The 24,842-nt window shown below is 34.0% G+C and overlaps 2 protein-coding genes across 2 annotated transcripts in view; one reads left to right on the top strand and one right to left on the bottom strand.

Annotated features, from left to right (window-relative positions):
* LOC129870647 (ATP-dependent zinc metalloprotease FTSH 12, chloroplastic) overlaps nucleotides 1–23,542 on the bottom strand; it is a 47,911-nt gene extending 24,369 nt beyond the window's left edge. Inside the window, exons 1-3 of the mRNA XM_055945474.1 lie at nucleotides 22,989–23,542; nucleotides 22,734–22,918; nucleotides 2,666–2,886 (exon numbers count right to left, since the gene is read on the bottom strand). Coding sequence (XP_055801449.1) covers nucleotides 2,666–2,886; nucleotides 22,734–22,918; nucleotides 22,989–23,390 — 808 coding nt within the window. The 5' untranslated portion in view covers nucleotides 23,391–23,542. The remainder of the gene's footprint in view (nucleotides 1–2,665; nucleotides 2,887–22,733; nucleotides 22,919–22,988) is intronic.
* LOC129870648 (uncharacterized) lies at nucleotides 17,647–20,398 on the top strand. The gene is made up of 4 exons (XM_055945475.1): nucleotides 17,647–18,594; nucleotides 18,681–19,385; nucleotides 19,466–19,584; nucleotides 19,676–20,398. Exons 1-4 carry the CDS (start codon nucleotides 17,799–17,801, stop codon nucleotides 19,823–19,825), a joined length of 1,770 nt encoding a protein of 589 aa, XP_055801450.1. The 5' UTR covers nucleotides 17,647–17,798; the 3' UTR covers nucleotides 19,826–20,398.
* Nucleotides 23,543–24,842: the final 1,300 nt, after the last annotated feature.

Here is a 24,842-nt window from a genome sequence, read left to right as displayed (position 1 = left end):
CTAGATAGGAGGGTATGGAGGACACGTATTAGGGTAGAAGGGAAGTAGGTAGTGTGGTGTTGTCTTGCTTAGGATGACTGGTGTTTGCAACGGAACTAGTTGTCTTATTGTAGTTCTTGATTTTTTATTTTTATCATTGCTTATTATTGTTTTATAATAATAATCTATCCTAGTATGTTGTTTATGGTATTTTGATAACATGATTTTATCGTTTTTTGGCTACTTTTGCATTGTTCCTTGTTTCGATTCTCTTTAATGTCTTCTTTTTCTTTATACCAGGATTTGTTGCACTTGAGCCACGGATCTTTTGGAAACAACATATCTACCTTCATGAGGTAATGGTAAGGTCTACGTACATTCTACCCTCCCCAGACCTCACTTGTGGGATTTCACTAGGTATGTTGTTGTCGTTGCATGTTTCTTATAAAGCAATAAAACAATTAGGAGCTTAAACTTCTAAATTATTCAACTATGAACTCTTGGAGAAAGAGAGTAAGAAAGAATACAAAAGTGAACACGTTTTTCAATAATGGTTCCAACGTGCAGATAATGGACTTGAAACACGCAAGACGTTCTTAGGGTTTAGACTATAAATACACCCATTCCCCTCATTGTAGCCCATCTAATTTTCATCACAAACACTGCAAAAGCTCTAAGTTGTAACTTGAAAACAGAACAGAAGAGAATATGTTTTTCAATAAGAGAAGGTAAAAGGTGAAATAATCATTTCACTTGTCAAATCAACTTCAATCCATACATTAGGTACTTCCTCTTTTTTAAGAAAGTCAAATATTACTTTCTTCCTAATCTAGTAAAGTTTCTTTCCTTTTTATATGAGAAGTTTACTTGTCTACATAAGTATAAATTTCTTAATAAACATATACTACTACTATTGCTAAAAATGGGGCTCTTAAATTTGGAGGCCTATGGCAGCACCTTTTTTACCCTTCAGAGTCGGCCCTGAAACCTATATTAGCTCGGACTTTTTTGAGGAAGACCCATACATAACCTACATTCCTAGGGGCACTTATCACTTCCACTAGAATTATCACATGGTCAAATCCTTTAATGCATCTTTCATTGCACTCATACCTAAAAGGAAAGGAGCAATTGAACTCAGAGATTAGAAGCCTATTGGCCATGTTTATAAGATTGCAACAAAGGTGTTGGCTGAATGGCTTGTCTCAGGACACCAAAATGCTTTTATCAAATGCAGACAGATCCCTGATGCAACTCTAATTGCCAATGACGTACTAGACTAGAGAATGAAAAGTGGTGAACCTTTAAATTTGATATTGAAAAGAGGCCTTTGACAAACTAAATTGGCCCAACTTTCTCAAAATTCTCAAGGATACGGGATTTCGTGATAGATGGATTAGGTGGATAAAGTATTGCATAATGAATTTTTTTATTTTGGTTCATATAAGTAAAATGGATTTGTTTCCTCTCTCTTGAGGGGGGGGGGGGACTCATGCTGGGGGACCTATTATCCCTTTCTTCTCATCTCGGCAATGGAGGGGCTCAGCAGAATGAGAATGTTGGAAGAAGATAAATAGTTGAACTTGCTAGAAGGTTTAAAGTGAGCAACAACAGTGGTACCTCAGTATCTATCTCACATTTGATCTTTGGCTCTTTGCTGTTGATATTCTCATCTTCTATGGTGCAGAGAAATCCCAAGTCCAATACCTGAACCTCACTCTCCTGATCTTTCAAGCTATGTTTGGCCTCGTCATTAACATGTTAAGAAAATAAAAAGTGCCATCTATCGGCACAAAATTGGAGGGGATCGCTAATAACATGTGTTGTAGCATGGTTCCTTCCCGACCACCTACTCGGGCCTTCCTTTGGGAGCTAAATATAAGTCATGAGATCTGAAATGGGGTTATAGAAAGGTTTGAAAAGGGTTGTATTCATGGAAAAAACAATATTTGTCCTTAGATGGAGGACTAACTCTTATTAACAGTGTTTTGGACAAAAGTACCACATTTTAAGAGTTTTATTAATAACAAAGCATCCTTGGATGCAAGAATTACAAAAGTGGAATTGGGAGCTCCTAGGAAGTACAAAATGGAACCTATCATTGACGTAATACATGAAATTGTTTTATTAGTGTAAATTTATTGAATTATTTATGTAATAGTCTATATAATCAAAAATTTAACTTTTAACATAGTTTCCATATTTAATATAGAAGTTTAAAATTTTGTAACTCATGTTTTCTTAAACGGTGACAACAAACAGCGTTCTTTTGTCCAACTGCTTTAAGGAAAAAATGCCCTCAAATTGATACATGGTGTCACCTCCACTTTGTCATGACTTACCAGTAACTTTTCAACCTGCTTATGACAAATCATGGGACTGAGACCAAACTCACTCACCTTTTGCAATACTGGCAAAGTACATCCCCCCCCCCTCCCCCACCCAAACCAAAAATACAAGGGAAAGTCCACCGCTTAAAAGTTTTACCAGTATTCGGAGGAGCAGGAAAATACAAAAAATGAGATTGCAGAGTGCAGCTTATTCATTTAAAAATAAATATAAATTCAAACATAATAAAATACTGCTATATAATTCTCCTGCATCCTTCTTTTAGACGGAGGAAAAAAAGATGCAGGAGGATGGTTAAGTAGTTTAAACATGATACACGGTTAATGACAAAACTCACCTGAAATTCCAAGATTCTCTTTCAGAGTCTCTTTATCCTCTACTCTCAATCTAGTATCATGGTCTATCACCTCTTTCATATTATGACTGCCAGAGTCATCTTCCCAAGCATCTTCACCAACATAGGAACTGTCATGAATAAGAGTTCCATCCGCTGCTTCAATGAACTTCTTTAACTTTAGACCTTTGGGGGTAGTCTTCCTCCACAAACCTTTCTTGAATCTATAAGAATACATGTCCAAGAAAGGAGTTGAGAGATTAAAAAACATCTTAGAACACCAATTGGATCAAGTAACAAGACATACATGCATAAGGTGGCATGGGTAAATGTTTCCTCCTATTACATAAACTGTATTGATTTGATTTTGTGATAATGGCCCAGAGCAAACTAAAATCTAGAGATTTTTGGTTTTTTACCCATTTTAACAAAAGTTCACTGGTCAAGTAAAAGTAAAAGTCTAATCAAATCTTTAAACTATCAGAAAATCCTTTGTCTCCACCGTGGGATTCAATACGTGATTTGGAAAAGGCTTGTCTTGTTGTTACTGCTTATGTTTCCATGAATAATGTGTTTATGCTTTCCTTGAACTGAGGGTCTATCGGAAAAAGTCTCTCTACCTACACAAGGTAGGGGTAAGGTCTGCGTATGCTCTACTTTCCCCACCCCCCACTAGTGGGATTACATTGGTATGTTGTTGTTGTTGTTGCTGTTGCTGCTATTAATTGGAAAAGGGAAATACAAAGGTTATTTTGGCACTTCTATTGAGAGATCTTATGAATTTGGTGGACAAGCTAATTAGAACCCTAGACAATCCTTTGTGGGCTAAGCTTAATGCATCCTGATTGCGTGATTACACATAGACATATGTTGCAGTTACTTCGTTAGGATAGACCTATAGACTGATCGGAAGATGGTGATCTAATCTCATGATTAATAATTCCACACAATAGTAATAGGCTTGGCAAATGTGGTAGCTTAAGGAGTCCATATGGGTGATTTTCCAGCCAAGACCTTCTAATTCACTTTAAGTGTCTTATCATTTGTAAGACCCCGAAAGTTGGAAAGTCGAAAAACGAGGAACAAAAGATAAAATTCCAGAAAATGTAGCTTTCGGGCACCAAGTGGCCTTCACGAGACCCACTACGGACTGTGAAGAGTATCACGGGCTGTGAAGGGCCACCGTCGTCCATGCCCAGCCAAATGGTTCCCAGAGATGAGGACCACGTGAGGCCACCACGAGCCGTAGTGCGGACCACGGTCCGTACTGGCCCCCGTGGTGACCACCTCCTGCAGGCCCTTATTAGGACCATCTTCACGACCAATATTCACAGACCATATTGTCCTCCATGGACCGTGAAGGTCTCTGCGGAGGAACTCCTGAAACCCTCCTTGCAACCCCCAAAATTTCAGGACCAAGAATACCACCACGGAAGACCACCACGGACCGTGCTGCCCATAACAGGTCGTGGTGGGTCTCGTGGTGGGCAGTCTTCCAAAACCCCTTTTTCAGAAATCCCAAGTACCTCACCACGGAGGGGACCACAGACCGTAGTGCCCATAATAGTCCGTGGTGAGGGCTCGTTTTGGGTTTCGGATTCAGATTTCATGAGGGTTATTTTAGTCATTCTCTATGCTTTCATTAATGAATGTGGACGGTTTATGGGACTAGATTCCTACCTATTAACTACCCTAAAGTCTTCTAATCCCCTCATTCTTTCCATAATCCCCAAAAATCATAAAACCTTCTCTCCCAAGTTTTCTCTCAAGTTCTTCTCCCTCAAACAATTCAAAAGGGTTCTTCAATGTTAAGCTTTCATTCTTATCAATTTAGGGCTCATCAAGGTCAAAGTATGTGGGACTTCATCCATGGGCTCTTTTCATCCCTGGAATCCCAAAGATTTCTTCTCAATTCTCTTATGATTTCTTCAATTAAAAGCCCTAATTTCATGATTTACATTGCGTCTTCTCAATTATGATATGTTTCAATGTTATTAGTCTAATTATACATAATTCGCATCATATTGCATGATTTCAAGTTGAATTCCAATGATCCATGCTATATGCTAGTTTCAAGTATGATTTATGAGATATGATCATGATTTTTAAGTTATATTCTATGAAAGCCTTATGAATGAGTTTAAAGATGCTTTATGCAAAGAAGTTTATGATTGATGATTCTATGATGTTTCAAGCAAAGTTAAAAATAAGCAAGCTAAGTCCCTAAAGATGTTTATGATTAAAGATATGTAATAATGGAAAGCCTACACCAACATTGCATGAGTTATATAGTAGATGAGCTAATCCTATACTTTTACTATGATGATGTTAGATGAGCTATTCTTATGATGTTTTATAAAGATGGATTGATATTAGTTATTATCTTTCCCTATGATGTTTATGATCATGTTTTATGAGTTCCGTTGGGATATTAACTAAGCACCGAGAGGACTTTTAGGTAGGGTATTATCCAAGGAAATCCTAGTAGCAACCTTTAGTCCCAAACTACGTTGCCTGTGTAGGATTACATATGTCAATATGGCGAAGCTAGTGGATCCACATATCCCAATTAAAAGAGTTACTTAATGGAGTATGCCTTAGCAAGGTAGCCTCCCCTGTCTAGATGCAGGAGCCATCGGATTTCATGTATTAGCTCGCATGGTCTTATATGTCGGTTAAAGGCCCTATCCCACACAGTTTCAGTCTAATTATAAGTTCTTGTGATGATTATGAAATTCTTTTGATGCATTGACCAATGAAATAAATGTTTTAATATTTTCATGACTTTATTCATGTTTTCATGATATTGGTGTTGCATCCATGATTCAATATTAATTATGTCCTATGTTTATTGTTCATACATCTTCTCACATACTTAGTGCATTTCATGTACTAACGCACACCTTGTTGCCTACATTGTATCGTAATGTAGGGGCCGACAATCACGTTCATCCTCCTCCCGCTCTTGGCTAGAGTTAGCACTTGTGTTTGTTGGTGAGTCCTCATGTTCCGAGCACGAGACATTTCATTTCTTATGAGTTTACGACTTCTTTTACCTTTTATATTGGGTGAGCTAGGAGATTGTCTTACGCCCCCATTTAGACTAGTAGATGCATGTTAGATGTTCGTTGGAGTGGAGTCTATGTTGTCTATCATTCCGCATTTCTTTTGAGACTTATGATCTATTTAGACTATGCTTCCATGTCGTTGATTCTTGTTTATTTATTTCAAGTACCTTATGTATGCTCATAAATGTTATGCTAAGAGGCTTTATTGGAGTCCTTCGGGATTCTAATCGTCGTGTTACGACTAGGCCCTAGGTCGGATTGTGACATCATTTTCCTTGCTTTCATTCCATTGTTTACTTGTCGAGTTGTAGTTTTTTTTTATAAGTAATTCCTGACTTCTAGTGGTAGTTTGTAGTTAATAATCATTTTCAAATCATATCCTCATGTTTGTGCAAAATTAGTCTAGATTAATATTTCTAATTCAAGTCATCCCAACCTCATATGAACGATGTTTGCTTCACAATACTCATTTATTTGCTCTAGATTGTACTACATTTTTTATAAGAGTTTTGGATCTTTTCACGTTAAGGGTCTGTCTGAATAGCCACATGAGAATTGGATTTGGATGTAATTACACAGTTTGACCTATTTGTTTGGCCAAGTAATTACTTGTTAGTAGAGAATTGAGTGTAATTGGGAGGGGTTATTACACACTCTAATTCTCATGCGGGAGGTAAAAATTGCTTGTAATTACATGGCGTAAATACAAGGTTACTTTTTAATTTCTATCTTTTTATTTAATTTTTTTCTTTTTAATTTCTTTTTTTTTAGTTTTACTCTTTAAACTATATTTTTCAGTTTACATTATTTATCTTTCATTTCTTTCTTCTCATTTCCCAATCTTTATTATTCTAGTTTTTGAATTAAACTTGTGAACCATGTAATTGCTCATATTTTTTATTTCTTATTATTTTTCTTTACTTTCTTCATTTGACATAATTGTGTTATTATTCTAGTTTTTGAATTATAGTAGAATTTCAATGTTAATGTTGAATGAGGTTATAGCTTATTGTATGGGGTAAAAAACACTCACCTTTTAAACCAATGCTAATCTCAACGTGTGGAATCATGGTTAGGAGTAAGAGCCCGGTTTGAATGGGGGATCAACAAGATCCGTCCGAGCCCCGGACCACAATGGGTCCTGAAGTTGGGAGTTCCCCGTAAACAATGAAGACAATCTCCGGACCCAACCGACATCCATATTGGCCCATGGATAACAAAGTCTTCAATCCCCGTCTCTTTGCTTTATCCAAGGCACAAAGCACGATGACAACAAAACTATCATAAATCAACCACAAAACTTGAGCTAACCTACGGTTGCGTGATAATTCTCAAGTGTAATCTAGAATAGTTTTTTCCCTAGGGTCTAGACTTAGCCTTTTTATGATATTATCCAAGAGATTTTGCCCTATAAGTAAAAGACCTGATGTGGGAGTAGAAACCATCTCATCTTTCTCACTTGTAATAGGCAATCTTTGCTCTAAAGTTGAATATACAATCTTTCACGTCTTCCATTTAGATCTTTGTATTACCAAACTATTTTACTTGTATCTTTTTACTACTTTACTCATTCATATTACTGGGTTCTAGCCGAAAAGAAAGGAAACTCGATCAAACCTAATTCACTTGCCTTCAAACCGAAGTGTGACGATACAAGGCTTTTTTACTTCCTAGGGCATGCGGGAAACTAGCATTACACAAGTTATTGTTCTTGAGTTGTAATAGTTAGATTCTTGTGCTTCTATAAACAAGATCTCGATTATATTCCAAGTTGATTGTAGTAGATGTTGCTTTGTATTGTAAGGGACATCATTGATTTGGTCGAATCATTGAAGAGATTGGTGAGAGAGCCAACAAATGAAAGAATTGTTGAGGAGATGGGATAGGAAATTTTGGGAACAATTTCTTAGGTGTACAAAGGGAGTTGTAACCTTAAATCGGTCGTGTGATAATGAAGAGCTGAGGAAATCCTATAGAGAGATAGGCCATTCCCTTGAGCAAGGAATTTCCATGTGAAATCCTTGTGTTGATTTACCTTTTCACAATTAATATACTTACATAGTTGCTCAAAGAACCTGGTCTTTTAGACATTAGGTCGCAACAAAATTATAATTTGTAGAAAAATAGATACAATCAATGTCCAAAAATGCGGTGTGATGCTACTTTTCTACTGGATTGATATAATGTTGTACTATTTGGAATCCTTACAGCTTTAAAGGATTCATACCCCAGAACTGGCTTGGTCTATTAATAAATGCCAATTATCCATCCAAAATATCTCCCATTATAGCAAACAACCACATATGAAGCTTTTGATTTCCGAAATCTTCTTCCAGACCAATTATCCCTAGTATATATTGATACTAATATAAAGGCGATTTAGATATATAAAGTGATTGTGATATATAAAAAGATTTAGATATTTTAGAAATAAAGAAGATTTAACGAACAGTTTGAAATCGGTGTGTGCAAATATGTTGTAAAATCCTACTTAGTACTCCCTCTCTCGTATAGTCATATCATGTTTTAGCCTCTTAATCATTAAAATCAACCTATATTCTCCCCGTTTTCTATTTTTTTTCAATTAATTTATTAGCTTACCCTGTTCATCTCTATCTCTTAACCTATGTACTTAACTTCTTCTTCTTTAACCCCACCTCGAATATGGCCTAAGGCAACTACGTCCTTTTAATTTAAGCGGACTTTAAGCCAAGCCATCAAAAATTTTCTAGGAATTTACAGGTTAATCTATCGTTGTTATTAAGAGATTAAGAGGTCAACCATATACTAAGGGTATTGCATAATTCAAACAATAATATATAATATGTACACTTAACAGAATTAAATAAAAACCTATTTTTTGAGGGGAGAGTATAAGAAAATTAAAAATCTTTTAAAGACTAACATGATTAAACTGAGAGAGGTTTCCCTTTCGGGAACCCCCGAGAACTTTCACAAACTTGGAAAACTTTATTAAACAAACTTACATATTACACAAGGCTTGATTATACAAAGAGGGTAGTTGATTTTTGGATAGTAGTTGGAAACATGAAGGAAAGGGGAATATGTTGTGTGTTTGGCTTTGTTTTGCTTGCTAAGTATTCTAAGTTGTGTCTTCTTCGAATGAAGAGGTGCTTCTTATATAGACATACTAAGGAATAAAGTAGTGGCCTAAAACGAATGGCCGACACTTAAAGATAAGATTCGGAATAATACACGTTGGGTGCGCTGTGGGCCCCATCATCACATGCATTATTTGTTTCTTTTCTTTAACTGACACTAACACGGAGTGACAGACGTGTGCTCATCAGTTTTTCCCTTTTGGAGGGTAGTGATAAGAGAGCACTCACATGACAAATGTGAGCATACCCACATGACATACTATATTACTTACATAGTAGTTAGCCACGTCTCCTATCTTATCTTCTTATCTCCTTATAATGAATCTCTATCATTCATTCTTCCTCCATTATTATTGATGTCCCCATCTAGTCTTCCTCCATTATTGTTGAGGTCCCCATGTAGGCTTGCTCCATTATTGCAGAGGTCCCCATGTAGGCTTGCTCCATTATTGCAGAGGTTCCCATCTAGTCTTGCTCCATTATCTCCTTATTTTTCATATGTCTAAGTTATGTAATGTTATGGAGTCAAAACTCACACCAGAATCATCATCTTCGTTAGGGTCTTGAGCATCTTGGTAATACAAATGTTCTCCGTAATTGTATTCGTTTTCTGGACTTGGAGATCTAGTTCTGTTTGGACTGAGACTGCTATTTGCATTAAGACTATTTAGGTCTGGTACCAATCTATCTAAACTGGAACTTGGACCATCTTTGCTAATTATATGTTTAGCTTGTCCACTGTTTTGGAAAAACTATTTAAATGTCTATTTAATTATGGATTCTATTTTTTCAGTTTTTTTCTTTTTTTGAAAGTATGCTTTTCTTTTTTACGTCTCCTTGAGTAAAGGATCTTGGTAATCATCTTCGTGATAAAGAACCTTTCATCTTCACTTTTTGGCAAAGTGATGGTCATGAACGGATTTGATGTGTCTTTACCAGCTACCGTTTGAACCGGACTAATTGTATCAACATCGAATACAGTGGATTTCTTTGTATTAATTGGGGAATGCACACCCTTCTCATCCATTTTTTCCTGAGATGGAAAACTCGATTCTGTTGTTTGTGTACTAACATTAACCTGCTGAGGGGTGACCTTGCTCTTGAATATCTTCACCTGCTCCATTAGTTTGGTATTTTCTTGGAGTAGGGCTTCATTTTTAGCATTAAGTCTCTTGAAAGCTTCGGTCATTGAAGAACAAAGCTCACAGAAAATTATCTTATCTGTGTCTTTTTGATGTTATATTGAGGAGTCGTCTCGATTTTGTCTGAGTGTTGGAGAGATGTAGTAATTTGGACCTAGTACTCCTTTTGCGTAATCTAGAGCCTCATTAAAATCATTAAAACCTTTAAAAAGTGGGTTTTTTTACAACATTTATGGAGTCTACTACTTCAATCCATGTCTGAAAAACACCATTAGTTCTTCCATGTATAACTATGTAATGGTTAAACTTATTATCCCTACTTTTGTAGGTGAAATATTAACATAATGCATTGCATGCTGCTATAAAATATTTAGTGTCTTTTTTGATATATGTCATCTATAGATTGTCTACTAAACATTTTTGGGATCTATCTACACTACATTCTGGAGTATTCTAAAAGATAAATTACATTGTGGATAAGAAATTAGATTATGTTTACCAAAATACATGTGTTCCATCATATCTACTAAGGTCTGAAATTTATAGTACCTAATAATGTCTGAGCATATGAGTCTGGTGTTGAGGCTACTCCTTTGCCTTTATCTACTGGTGTTGGACCTAGTCTCATGCCTGTAGGTCTCATGCTGAAATAGATATTAGTTAGTTTTTATTTCTAATCTGCTTAATTGGTCTGCTAAATCATTCTCTTTACCTTTTACATATTCAAATAAAATATTATTATATATAGATATTGTATCCATAAAATTAAGCCACCGTCTTTTGTTGTTAGCTTTATCATTTGATGAAATTTAACTATAGCCTCAAAATCAATTCTTACTAATATTTCTATTTTATTTAAGATACATAATTTAAAACTATTTAATCCATATATGATTGTTAATACTTTTGCGTCTATACTACTCATATTTCCTTTTTCTTTATATTTTCCGCTTTGATAGGCACATAGTTTTTCTTCATTCTTATTACTCTATTTATTTGTTCTAGCTTTTAAGACGGCTCCCCATCCCAAAAAACTTTCATTGTTTCTATAATTAAACAATCGGATTCTAATGATATTTTTAAGTTTGGAATATTCCTAACTTTTTCCTTAATTTGTTGTACCAATTTTATGTCTTCAATATTAAAATGTTTCTGGACTTTACTTCCTGTTTTAGAGTATAAGGGTCCTGCTATTTTTTCTAAATCTTGAATGAAGTTTCTAGCATAATAAACTAATTCTAAGAATTTTTGTAATTATTTTGTATTGTCTAGTCTATCAGGCATGTCCAATACCTTTTTAGTTATATGTGGTTGTAATTTTATTTTTCCATCACCTAAGGTTATTCCTAAGAAGTTAATATGTGTTCTGCATAATTCTATTTTCTTTTTACTAATTACTATTCCATATTTTACAAATAGTCTAAAAATTGTTTGTAAATGTTTTAAGTATTCTTGCATCTTTACTAAATACTAAAATATCATCTACGTATACTAAAACAAAGTTCTTATAACCTCCAAACATGTCATCCATTTTCCTCTGGAATATGGGTGGTGCTATTTTTAAACCAAATGGCATGGCTAACCATTCAAAATGTCCTTCAGGACAAGTGAATGTTGTTCATTCTATACTATCTGGGTGCATTTTAACCTGCCAATATCCTAATTTGCAATTGAAATTACTAAATAAATTTTTACCTTGCATTCTATTAATTAATTCATTTTTGTCAGGTAATTTATATGCATCTGTTCTAGTATTATCATTTAATCTTTTATAATTTATCATCATTCTAGCTTTTCCTCTAACATGTTCACTATGATTTCTTACCATAAAAGCAGTAGATCTATATTTAGAAGTAGATTTTCTAATTACTCATAGTTTTAATAATTCTTCAATCTATGTACCAAATTCTTCTATATCTTGATTAGTTGCTTCTATAGATGTTGTCTTTATTGTATATTCTGGGTTTATAATATCTAATTTACACATTATTTTATTAGCTCCCCAATGTATTAAAGGTTGTTCTCCAATTATCTTCATTTCATCTAATATTGCCACTATATTTTCTAGATCTTTTGGATCTTTTATTACTCCTATTTTATTAATTCCTGTTTGGAAATTATAGAATTTAGTTTCTATATTTATTAGTGTATAGTCTTTGCCTAGTATATCGTTGTCAAAATTAACCTCTATGTCTTCTTCTTCATACTGGTTATGGTGGTCTTTTTCTCGGCAACATTTATCATTGTCAGCACAGTCAATACAACACGGTTTAAGGTTTTTAGCTTGTGTTAATGCTGAGATTTTTGTATCATCTTCGACAGAGATTTTTCCTTTTGTTATAACTTTTTTGGTTTGTACTGGTGTATATGTAGTCTTTTTGAAGAACATTACTCCATCTCTAGACACTAAACAACTTCCATTATTTTGTATTATAAATTGTAATCCTATTACCAAATCGATATTTATATCTAAATCCCTAACCAATATCTTATGCATAGTGTAAGTTGGTTTATAAAATTCATTACATGTATTTATAAAACTAACTTTTGCCTTATCTATATAATATTCGTATATATTATGAGACCCATCCATTTGCATAGCTGCAACTGATTTTGGTAAAATCTTTAATAAATCCTGTGGTACTATCTTTTTATTTATTAGGCAACTTGAGCATCCTTTATCTACTAAAGCTAAAGTTTCTATTTCTATGTCTTTTATTCTAATTCTAGCCAATATTTTTATTGTGCCAAATTTTTTGTCTTCATTACATATTAAACTAGGATCACCTCTTTTTGTATTCATTAATTTTGTTTCTTGATACGGTTGTTCTAGATGTATTGTCCCTTGTGTAGATATGTCTTCTTCGTCTTCTATCTTGTCTTTTCCTTTTTCTAATAGAGCTAATCTTTGTTCTAATTCATTTAACCGTGTTTCTAATGTTAACAACCTTAGATTAGTAGTTTGATTACCTATTTGTGTATTTTCTTGTTTTTTAGTAACTTTTATTTTTAATTTATCTTCTATGCAACTAATACAAGCTTCCATATAACACTTCTTACATTTAGCTCTGCTTATTTTGCTAGGGTACCATTTACATATACTACATTGATTACTATCTATTCTTTTTTGTCATTCAAAATCATGATTACAGTCTTGCATAATATTCATCATAGTACTAACTTTTAAATCATCTAATTCTAACCCATTTGTTTCTAATCCTATTTTGTTAACTAAATCATCTTTTTCGAAATCAGATGAATCCGATCGACTTCTATCCTCTACTTCTATACTCATAATAGAATATATACTTTCATTATCAGCCATATATTTGTCTACATTGAGTAAAGTTTCTTGAAAGTCTTCTATTAGTTGAGAATTTCTAGTTCTACTATTATTTCTTTTTGGACATATGTTTGCTAAGTGTTCTATACTTCCACAAGTAAAACATTCTAATTTATTCTTATAATTTCTATCATTTCTATATTTTCTAACATGTTTGTCTTTATTTAAATATGGCTTCTTAGATGATGTTTTACATAAGTAGTATTTTCTACGATTATATGGACGTTGGTTATAATTAGATCTTCTTTTATATCTTTTTGGTTTACGTTGTTCTTTATCATAACTTTGTGTTGTATATATCATGGTTTTGTAGAAATTCATTTCATTTTGTTTTAATTGTTTCTGTATTTGTATATTTGTACATTTTTCTGTTAATATTTTCATTACATGTTGTATTTTTTGTCCAATAGACCATTTAGCCGTTGGATTTTGAACTAATCCTTCTCTTTTATACCATCTATCTTCTATCTCTCTTCCTAAAGCTCCTGGTAATTTATTAAATAGTTTCTTTCCTAATTCTTCGTCAAAAGTATTCCCACCAATTGTACAATAGTAGAAATAATCTTTTAAAAAATTCTTTATATAAAACCAACTTGAAATACTTAATTGTTCCAGCTTTATTAAAGCATTTCTTTGTGATATTATCAAACCACTATTTGGGTCTTCTCTTATAAGTAAACTGTGTATTTTATTTATGAAATTATAAGGATTTGGCCCTAAATTTATTAAGAATTGAAACTCGTGAGGAAAATCTGAATTAAATGCTTCCAATACGGCTTTTGCGGATTCTCTTAAGAAAGTTTCTAAGTATTTATACGTTGTCTCAGTATCCGTTTTAGTATAATTTTTTATATAATCTGCAACTACTATTCTTTTCCATAAATCTATAACTATATTCCACATTTGTGGATCATGTACAGCTATATTTAATATTTTTTCTTTATTTCCTCCTTGTAATCTAATAGGTTCTTCTAACGGCATTCTTTTACCCATTGGTTTTAGGTTTTCTGTCTTTATTTCTGTATTTGGATCTAACCAATATATTCTCCTTCTAGGTACATTTCCTGTACCAGTTTATACTGGCTGAGTAGGGGTTGTTCTCTGGAAGGGACTAGCACTAGAGGACTAGTTTGTTCCATCAGTTCTTTTTGACTTACTATACAATTCATGTCTACGTCTTCATTATCAGAGAAAATGTATATAGAATCAGTATCTTATGTTCGATATCCTAAATTGTCAGTTCGATCTTTACATGCTATAAAATGTCTTTTTATGTCTTCAAGATTCATTCCTCCATTTTTACATCCTTTACATTTAAATGTTATGTAACTATTTTCTTCGTATTTTATTATGGCTTCTTCTATAGCTTTATCAACATATATCCTTGTATTATTTCTATATTCATCAATTTGTTCTGTTCTGTTTCTATAATGTTTTCTGTCTCCTCATCATCTAATTCTCTTTGACTAGTATAATTATAGTTTGTAAATTTTATTGATGTTTCTCCTTTCATATTAGTATACATTAGATGAGATTCAGGTGTGAACACTTTGGGTTTATTAAATTTTTCTAAGCTCCATTCTAAACCTACATATTCTTCTGAATTTATTTTTATTGGTTTTATTAGTTTTATACCTCTATTTCCCATTACTTCAACTACATCATTGATTTTAAGTTTAAACTTTGTATTATTACTTAAAACCATGTTTCCTAAAAATCCTACACACAAAATTATTCATGTCTTCATGATTTTAATATTCTTTCCAAATTCCTTTAAATTTATTATGAAGTTTGGACTAATATAAAATATTTCTCCATTATTAGTCATGTCTACTTCTGTCAATCCTATTATAGATTTCTTTAAATCTGACCATCTATCATCATATAATACAATTAATATCTTGGTTCCTAAATTTTTTCTATCTAAACCTTTGATTCCTATAACAATTACTCTCATATGCATTAATGTCATTCTTGTATTCATTATCCTTTTTAAAGATTCTGGATTTACTAAATTTAAAGTTTGTATGTTGTCTCCAACGGCTGATAATTGTTCTTCTCTATAGTGTCTGTATAAATGGTCATTATTAAAAAAATAATTTGAGTTATATAATGTCTTAGGATTTAATAATTTTAACTGATTTTGTTGGAAAATTTGTAAATCCTTGTCTACATCTATTATTTGACTTAATTCTAGTTCTTGTTCGTTGTTTGATTGTTGTCTTGATAATATTCTAGATATAAAGTTATTTCCTATTCTATTATTCGAAAAACTTACTCTTGGTCTTTCTTCTTCGATAGTTCTTCTTGATCTACTAGAAAGAGAGTCCATTTTTGTTGTCTTCTAGTTACCTTTGGTCTTTCTTTTTGCGGAGTATTTAAGAATAGTACAAAACGATCTAAATAGTAAAACGTCCTTGGAAGAAAGTAACCTTATACCCTCAGTCCAAACAGAACTAGATCTCCAAGTCCAGAAAATGAAGACAATTATGGAGAACATTTGTATTACCAAGATGCTCAAGACCCTAACAAAGATGATGATTCTGGTATGAGTTTTGACTCCATAGCATTACATAACTTAGACACATGAAAAATAAGGAGATAAAGACATTAGCAATAATGGAGCAAGACTAGATGGGGACTTCTGCAATAATGGAGGAAGACTAGATGGGGACATCATCAATAATGGAGAAAGACTAGATGGGGACATCAGTAATAATGGAGGAAGAATGAATAATAGGGATTCATTGTAAGGAGATAAGAAGATAAAATAGGAGACGTGGCTAACTACTATGCAAGTAATATAGTATGTCATGTGGGTATGCCCACATTTGTCATGTGAGTGCTCTCTTTATCACTACCCTCCAAAAGGGAAAAACTGATGAGCACACGTCTGTCACTCCGTGTTAGTGTCAGTTAAAGAAAAGAAACAAATAATGCATGTGATGATGGGGCCCACAACGCACCCGACGTGTATTATTCTGAATCTTATCCTTAAGTGTCAACCATTCGTTTTAGGCCACCAGTTTATTCTTACTTAATTCCTTAGTATGTCTATATAAGAAGCACCTCTTCGTTCGAAGAAGGACTCAACTTAGAGTACTTAGCAAGAAAAAAGCCAAACACACAACATATTCCCATTTTCTTCATGTTTCCAACTATTATCCAAAAACCAATTACCCTCTTTGTATAACCAAACCCTGTGCAATATCCAGTGTTGTGAAAAAGCGCTAAAGCGCTCGCTTTAAGTGTGAAGCGAAGCGAGGCGAGGCACTAGCGCTTCAATACCGTGAAGCGAAGCGAAGCGAAAACAGAAAAGCGTGCGCTTCATGGAAGAAGCGAGAAGCGCGCTTCATGTAGAAGCGAGAAAAAAGCGCGCTTATTTGTTAAAAGCGGCACTAGGGTTTATTTTAAAAGAACAAATCTGTAAACTTACAATTAATTATTCCAAGCTGTTGTGACTTCTTCGAGACTTCGTCAGTTCAAACTTCAACCAGGTTAGTTTTTCTTCTCTTCTTCTTCTCTTCTTCTCTTTCTCTTTCTATTTTTATTTCTATTCAGCTTCTGCCGCTGTGATGTTCTTCTCTTTTTCTCTAAATCGCTTCTTCTCATTTTCTTTTTCTGTTTCTATCCAGCAGTGCAGTTCTGCGCAGCTGCTGGTATGTTTTGGCCCTTTTTTTTTGATTTGGGTTCTCAGTGGACCTCTGTTTTGTTAAGCTATGCTCTGTTTTTTATATCTGTATCATGATTTTCTTTTTCTCATAAATCATTTTATCATATAATATTAATTAATTTGTTAAGCTGAAAAATTTGGTTGAATTTTTTATAGTGATTTTATTACACAAAACAAGGGCTGCTTTATTACACAAAACAAGGGCTGCTTTATTACCCACTGTAGCTGCTTTATTTTTTTTAATACTGCTACAGCTGTTTTATTAGGCTAGTGGGCTGGTGATATGAAGTGGAGAATGGTTATTGGATGTTTAATTAACTGCATAAAGGGAATTTATCAAAAAGTGGAGCCCATAGACCACTTTCATGGCCAATTTTTGACTTAAAACCCACTGCAGCAGGCCAGCAGCTTTATTATTTTTTTTTTAATTTTGCTCAGCTGCTCTATTACTGCTTTATTAATTTTGCTGCCATCTGTCAACTGCTCTATTATTGTTTTGACAATTTGACTTGTGTGACTGAATTATTATTCTATTTTTTCTTTGTAGTAAGTTGTATTTTCTTAATGGCACAAAAAAAGGATCCAGCTTGGGCATATAGAATTGCCATGGGAAGTAACACCAAAATCAAATGTGTTTTTTGTGATATGACATATAATGGCGGAATATTTCATCACAAGAAGCATCTTATTGGTGGTTATAAAGATGTTAAAGTGTGTCCAAAGGTCCCGAATAGTGTAAAGGAAGAAATAAAGGAGTATTTTACGAAAAAAATGAATTTAAAACTCAAATGAATCCTGAAGCATTCATGGTTAATCTTGTTGATAATGATGCAATGGATGATGAAGTTGAAGTGAATATGACAATGGGACCTCTCTCAAAAAAGAAACCTTCAACTAGTGAAAGTGGGTCATCCACCGCTAGCAATGTCAAAGGTCCTCTTAATCTCTATTTCTCGCAAAAAACAAATGAAAAGAGAAAAGGTGGACCTATTGATCTAGAGGCTTCTAGCAAGATTTTACGGGATCGTGCTGTATCTGCTTTTGCTAGGTGGATGTATGATGCAGGATCGCCTTTTAATTGTGTTAACTACACCGAAAGTTTTGGTGAATTCATTGAGGCCGTAGGCCAATATGGCCCTGGAATGAAGCCCCCTACCTATCATGAGGTAAGAGTTCCTTGTTTAAAAAAAAAGGTGGAAAAGACAAACAAAATTGTAGAAGATCATAAGGTTCAATGGAAAACGTATGGTTGTTCCATTATGATGGATAAATGGACAGCAAGGAATGGGAAAATGATCATCAATGTTTTGGTGAATTCTCCAAAAGGGAGTGTGTTTCTTGAATCTCATGATGCTAGTGACTCCTCTACTGATTCTAATAAGATGTTTAACTTGTTTGAGAAGACTATCTTGAAAATAGGCAAGGAAAATATGGTACAAGTTGTGACCGATAACGCAAGTCAGAACAAAAAAGCGGGTGACATGTTGAAGGGAGTGTTCCCGCATATTTTCTGGACTCCTTGTGCTGCTCATTGTATCAACTTGATGTTTGGTGACATTTTCAAAGAGGCCCCGTATTCTACAGGTGAACTTGAATCTTGATATTTAATGTTCTTTTTTAATCTTCATGTTAGTTTTCTTACTTATTAACTATTAAATTTTTTTGAATAGTTTTTGGTAAGGCTGTTAAGATACATTCTTATATCAGTCAAAGGGCACTGTTGTTGAATATGATGAGGAGATACACAAAGCAAAGAAACTTGGTAAAACCTGCTAAGACAAGATTTGCAACAGCTTTTTTGACATTGCATAGTTTTTATATGCAAAAGAAAAATCCGAGAACCTTGTTTATGTCTACTGAATGGAATGAGAGTGTCTATGCAAAGGAAACTCTTGGGAAAGAAGTTGCGAGACACATCATCAGTCCATATTTTTGGAATGACACTGTTCAAGCACTTAGAGTTGGTGGTCTTTTAATTAATGTACTTCGTATGGTGGATGGGGAGAAAAAACCATCAATGGGCTACATTTATGAAGCCATGGATAGGGCCAAAGAAAGTATTGAAAAGGCATTCAATTATGATGACAGGAAATATATGAATGTTTTCAAAATCATTGATGCAAGGTGGACGGATCAACTTCATCAACCTTTACATGCAGCTGGACATATTTTGAACCCGGGGCTCTATTATAAAAATAATGAGATGAAGACTTCAACTGAAGAAGTGTGGTTGGGATATCATGCATGTCTTGAGAGGATGATCCTAGATAAAACTTTGCAAGACAAAATAGGGGATGAGCTTGGTGTGTACATGAAAGCTGATGGGCTACTTGGAATTGAGTCGGCCATTAGAGCTAGAACCTTAAGGTCACCAGGTAAGCATTTCAACATTTAACTATTAGAGCTTTAACTTTTAAGTTATTACATATTAACTTTTAAAATAATTCTTCTACAGTTGAATGGTGGATGCAATATGGTCATAATGTCCCAAACTTGCAACAATTTGCTATTAGAGTGCAAAGTTTAACTTGTAGCTCATCCGGTTGCGAGAGAAATTGGAGCGTGTATGAACATGTGAGAACCTATATTACGTTATTACTAAATTAAATGGTATCTTAGTTGTCCAAAGTCCTCCCATTAATTACTTTCTACATATTCTATGCAGATTCATACAAAAAAGAGAAACAGACTTGAGTTAAAACGCCTGAATGATCTAGTGTTCATCAAATATAATAGAACATTGGTGCGTCGCTACAATGCTCGCAATACCATTGATCCAATTTTATTGGATAATATTGATGATGCAAATGAATGATTAACTGGAGCACCCCAAAATCATGAAGATGAAGAAGTATATGAAGGAGAAGGTCTCACTTATGGTGAAGTTGCTACGGCTAGTGGTGTGGAGGAGAATATTTATGGCTTTAGGGGGAGTACTTTAAGGGGCAAGGAAAAAAGAGTAGCTACAGGTTCAAGTTCATGTTCAAAATCAAATAGAAGTAGAACTCTTGTTGATGAGTCATCCGATGAGGAAGAAGATGAGGACCAAGTAGAAGTAGAACCCTTGTTGATGGCACTTCAAGAGTTTGAGGATCTTGTTGAAGAATAGGATTTTGCTCTCTTTGTGATTTGGTTATGCATTTGCTTTATATGTTGTTACTTATGAGGATTATTGACTATCTAGTTACTTTTTAATCTAAGTCTTTTGAGTTCTTGATTATTTATCTATGCATATTTTATATTTTATATTTTATATTTTTATACTAAATATCGTTTTTTTCTGAAAAAAGCATGCGCTTCGCTTCACGCTTCTCGCTTCTGTGAAGCGAGCCCCTGTCGCTTTTTTCCGCTTCTCGCTTCTCAAAACACTGTATAGGGGAGATCTATAAGATCATTTCCAAACTTACCACAGAAAGAATGAAATCAGTAATAGGGAAGCTGGTGGATGATCATCAAATGGCTTTTCTCAAAGGAAGAAAAATTTTGGATGCAACTCCTCTGGCTAATGAGTTAGTGGATTCCAGAACCAAACTCAAAAAACCAGGTATTTTATGTAAGCTAGATATTAAAAAAGCTTCTGACCATGTCAATTGGACTTTTTTGTTAAAAAACCTAAAGGACATGAGTTTTGGCAACAAATGAATTCATTGGATAATTTTTTGTATTTCCAATGTGAAGTTCTCTGTGTTAATCAATGGTAGTCCAGAAGGCTTCTTTCATTCTCAGAGGGGCCTTAGACAAGGAGATCCAATGTAACCTTTCTTATTCTTGTTGGTAATGGAAGGTTTGAACCACATGATCAGAACAGCTAAATCCAATGAATGGATTAGGGGATTTGGCTCCAGTCCAATTAATGGCAATGGTTTGGAAATCTCCCACTTGTTGTATGCTGATGACTCTCTAGTTTTTTGTGATGCTAAAGTGGACCAGATTAGACATCTCAGGGTGATTTTGACTATCTTTGAAGCTATATCTGGTCTACCTGTTAATTGGTGTAAGAGTTCTATCATTCCAGTTTCCCAAGTGCCAAACATTCAATCTCTTGCAAAACAATTTTGGGTGTCAGGTAGGATCTTTACCTACAAAGTATATGGGTATGCCATTAGGAGCAAATGGCACATCCATAGGAATATGGAACGAGGTCACTGAAAGATGTGAGAAAAAGTTGGCAAGGTGGAAAAGTCAGAACTTATCTTTGGGGGGTTGGTTGACCCTAATTAACTCTGTTTTGGAGGCCCTCCCTACGTATATGATGGTTGTCTTTCCTATCCAAGTGGGTAACAAAAAAGATTGACAGAATGAGGAGAGATTTCCTATGGCGAGGAAATAAAGAAAACAATAGTATTCATCTGGTAAAATGGGATGTGCTTACACAACAAAAAAACAGGATGGATTGGGCATGAAAAAACTTGAGTGCAAAATAAGAGCCTATTACAAAAGTGGTTATGGAGGTACAGTAACGAGGATATGACACTTTGGAGAAATTTCATTAATCAGAAATATGAAATGGAATGCCAATGGATCACTTAAGAAGTGACAAGTACTTATGGATGCAGTGTATGGAAGAGCATTAGGAATCTATGGAACGATTTTTGGGTGAATGTGACGATTTCAGTGGGAGATGGTAGTAAGACAGCCTTTTGGGAGGATCATTGGATTGGTGACAGTAGTTTGAAATCCACTTTTCCAGTTCTCTACTCTATAAGCTCACAAACTCACAACCTGATAAACCAAATTTGGGATCAACAAGTGTGAAACCTTATCTTTAGGAGAGCTCTGAATGATTGGGAAGTAGAAAGTTTTATTACCATGATCCAACTTATAGGAACTTTTGGTGGAAATGCAGAGCAACCAGAGAGACTCAGATGGAAACTCAGTAACAAAGGTAATTTCTCAGTAAAATCAGCTTATCGGTTCATGAATCATAATAGCTCCATGAATAGGGTTTGGCCGTGGAAACTGATTTGGAAAATAAATATTCCAGTAAAGGTATCTTGTTTTGTCTGGCTGGTGGCAAGGAGAGCATGTTTAACTCAAGAAAAGCTACAAAGAAGAGGTCGGTAGATTTGTTCAAGGTGTCTACTTTGTAATCAAGAGGGTGAAAGCAATGAACCTCTTTTCTTACATTGTAAGACAACAATAAATCTGTGTCACATGTTCTTTTGTATTTTAGGCATAAATTGGGCTATGCCTAGCTCTACTATGGATCTTTTGAATCAATGGATGAATGTGGGAAAGAGAAATGGACAGGAAGATTGGTGGAAGATCATCCCAGCATGTATTTGGTGGACAATATGGAAAGAGAGGAACTCAAGACATTTTGAAATTACTAGCAATTTCATTCAAAAGATTAGGATGAATTGTCTTAGTTTGTTCTTTTTTTGGTGTAAACAGAATTTATGGGGGATGTAGGAGATTTAGTAGAGTTAATTCATGAAGTGTAAGATTACAGATCTGGTAGGAGTTTTTTCCCCTTTGGTTTTGCTCTTTTGATGATGTAAAGTTCTAAATTCAGCACCAGTTATGGTGTTGAGTTTACATAGATTATACAAACGGTTGCCTTTCTCAAAAAAAAAAAAATTAAGAAGCACCTCAGATTGATCAAATATGACATCATAAAAATATATATGAAGATGAATCAAGGAATGATACCTCTAGATATCACGTAATAGACATATCAAGTATTCATCAAAAACACAGTTAGTGGTTGATTTGTGTTTTACCTTTTGACATTAACAGGAGTAGGTTCAGGAATCAATGCTTCCATGTATGCCTCAGTAAGTTCTTTTCTTTCCCTATTAATAATAGGAGCTCGAATTGCCATATAGATTTTTTGACAAGAAAATACCGTGACGATAATATAGAGAATGAAGACACCAACTCTTTTGGAATCCCATTTCTTGATGTCCTGAAAAAAAAAGGAGAATTAAGGCACACGGTTCGAATATGAAATTCAAATACGAAATGCGAAAGTTCACCTTCCAGGACTCGAATTTGTTCCAATTTAAGAACTCGGGAAACAACTCAGACTGAAACCGTAGCAACAGAATTTGGGCATTCTTGGCTGAATCAACAGCTCGACCTGAAAATTCTTCAACTTTAAGTTTAGCATCCTCAAAATCAAAATCCGTCTCTCTCTTCACAGAGTCTTCCAATTGATTGAAGAAACGTTTGGAACCACGGAGAATAGACTGTGAAAGTTGCAGCCAAGAAAACCCTTCAGGAGTGTTGGAAGAAGAAGAAGAAGAAGAAGAAGCTAAAAAGGTAGGTCTTCTTTGAGAGGAAAATTTTCGTCTGCATTTGAATGGCAATGTGAGAAAAAGGGGTTTTGAAGATAATTGTATTGAATTGAGCGAGTGAGGAGTAGTGGTTAGATGCATGGAGAAGTTGAGGCGTAGAGAATGCTGCGGGTTTTGGCTCTCTTCGCTCGTCGGAGAAACTCAAATTGTCTCCGCCAGGGGCTTTGGGGGTGTTTTTTTAGAGGTTTATCTGCAGGCTTTTTCTTCTTTTCTTTTTTTAACAAAAAGTCCCATATTTTCTTTGGGAAGTGAATTAAAAGGGATTTTTGAGGGAAAACGAGCTAAAAGTTAACTTAGAGCCCGTTTGGAGGGGTTTAAGTTGGTCAAACCAACTTATAAGCTATTTTTTAGCTTTTGGACGTGTTTGCCTAATGCTAACTTTAAGTTATAAAGTTCATAAAGTCAGTCAAAAATGAAAAGTTAGGATTTCTAACTTTTTTTTCTAAGTGCTTAAAGTTATTTTGTTTGAGCATAGAAATTACTTTTATATTCCTTATATTTTAACTAAACTCTCAAACTAACCTTTTTATTCTTTTAACCCTAAATTTCAAACACTTATTTTCAACATAAGCACTTTTATCTAAACACTGTTTATTTATAAAAATAATTATCAGCACTTCAAAGTTCTAAAAGCACTTCATTACATAAAAGTTATTTTTTTAAGCTCATCCAAACAGACTCTTAAGAGTTGGAACAAAAGACAAGGGATTTTTAATTTATTTTTTTTGTTATAATATTTTAATTATGTAAAAATGGAGATGGATTAGAATATTTGAAAGTTTAAAATTAAAAATTTAATAAATCCATCAAAAACCCCAAAATTTACCTAATAATTTTCTACTACTCTTCTCCCTCGTGTGTCTTCCTCGCTTCTTCATTCATTTTTTAAATTTTTACTCTTTTCTTCTTCCTCCTCTTTCATTGACAGAAAAGGAGGTTGGCTCTTTCTCTTCCTCATCTTTCATTTCTTCACTCTAATTTATGAAGGTGATTTTACTTTTTACTTTTTATAAAAAAAAAATAGTTTTTTAAAATTTGAAGTAAATTCACTTATTTGAAGAAGTTGTTTCGCTAGTTTTGTATACTCGTGTTCTTAATTCTGCCACTAAACCTAACAAAAATAAAATAAATCAAAAACCTACAAATTCCTCTTTTCCATCAAATATATAGAGAAGAAAAATAAATAAAAAATTATGTACTTTGGTTACTTTTATTTTATGATTGTGCTAATGTAGATTGCATTGTAAATTCATTTTTATTGATGATTTTTTGATTTAATCAGGCTTTCTTTATTCTTGAATGGATCTTGTTGTTGTGTAAACATGTCATGATCCGAAATCGGATATGATGGCATTCGCTTTAACCCACCAAGACGCAGTGGCAAAGCCAGGAATTTCGTCAAGGGTGTTCAAACTTTAAAAGAAGAAATAATTTTTTTTCTCAAAATGGGTGCACAAAACATTTTTTTACTGATGAATGGGTGCATCCAAATTTAAAATTAAATTACATATCATTTAACTAAATCATACAAAA

The sequence above is a fragment of the Solanum dulcamara genome, chromosome 10, assembly GCF_947179165.1.
Source record: "Solanum dulcamara chromosome 10, daSolDulc1.2, whole genome shotgun sequence".
Lineage (NCBI taxonomy): Eukaryota > Viridiplantae > Streptophyta > Magnoliopsida > Solanales > Solanaceae > Solanum > Solanum dulcamara.
This window is presented reverse-complemented; position numbering and strand designations above follow the sequence as displayed.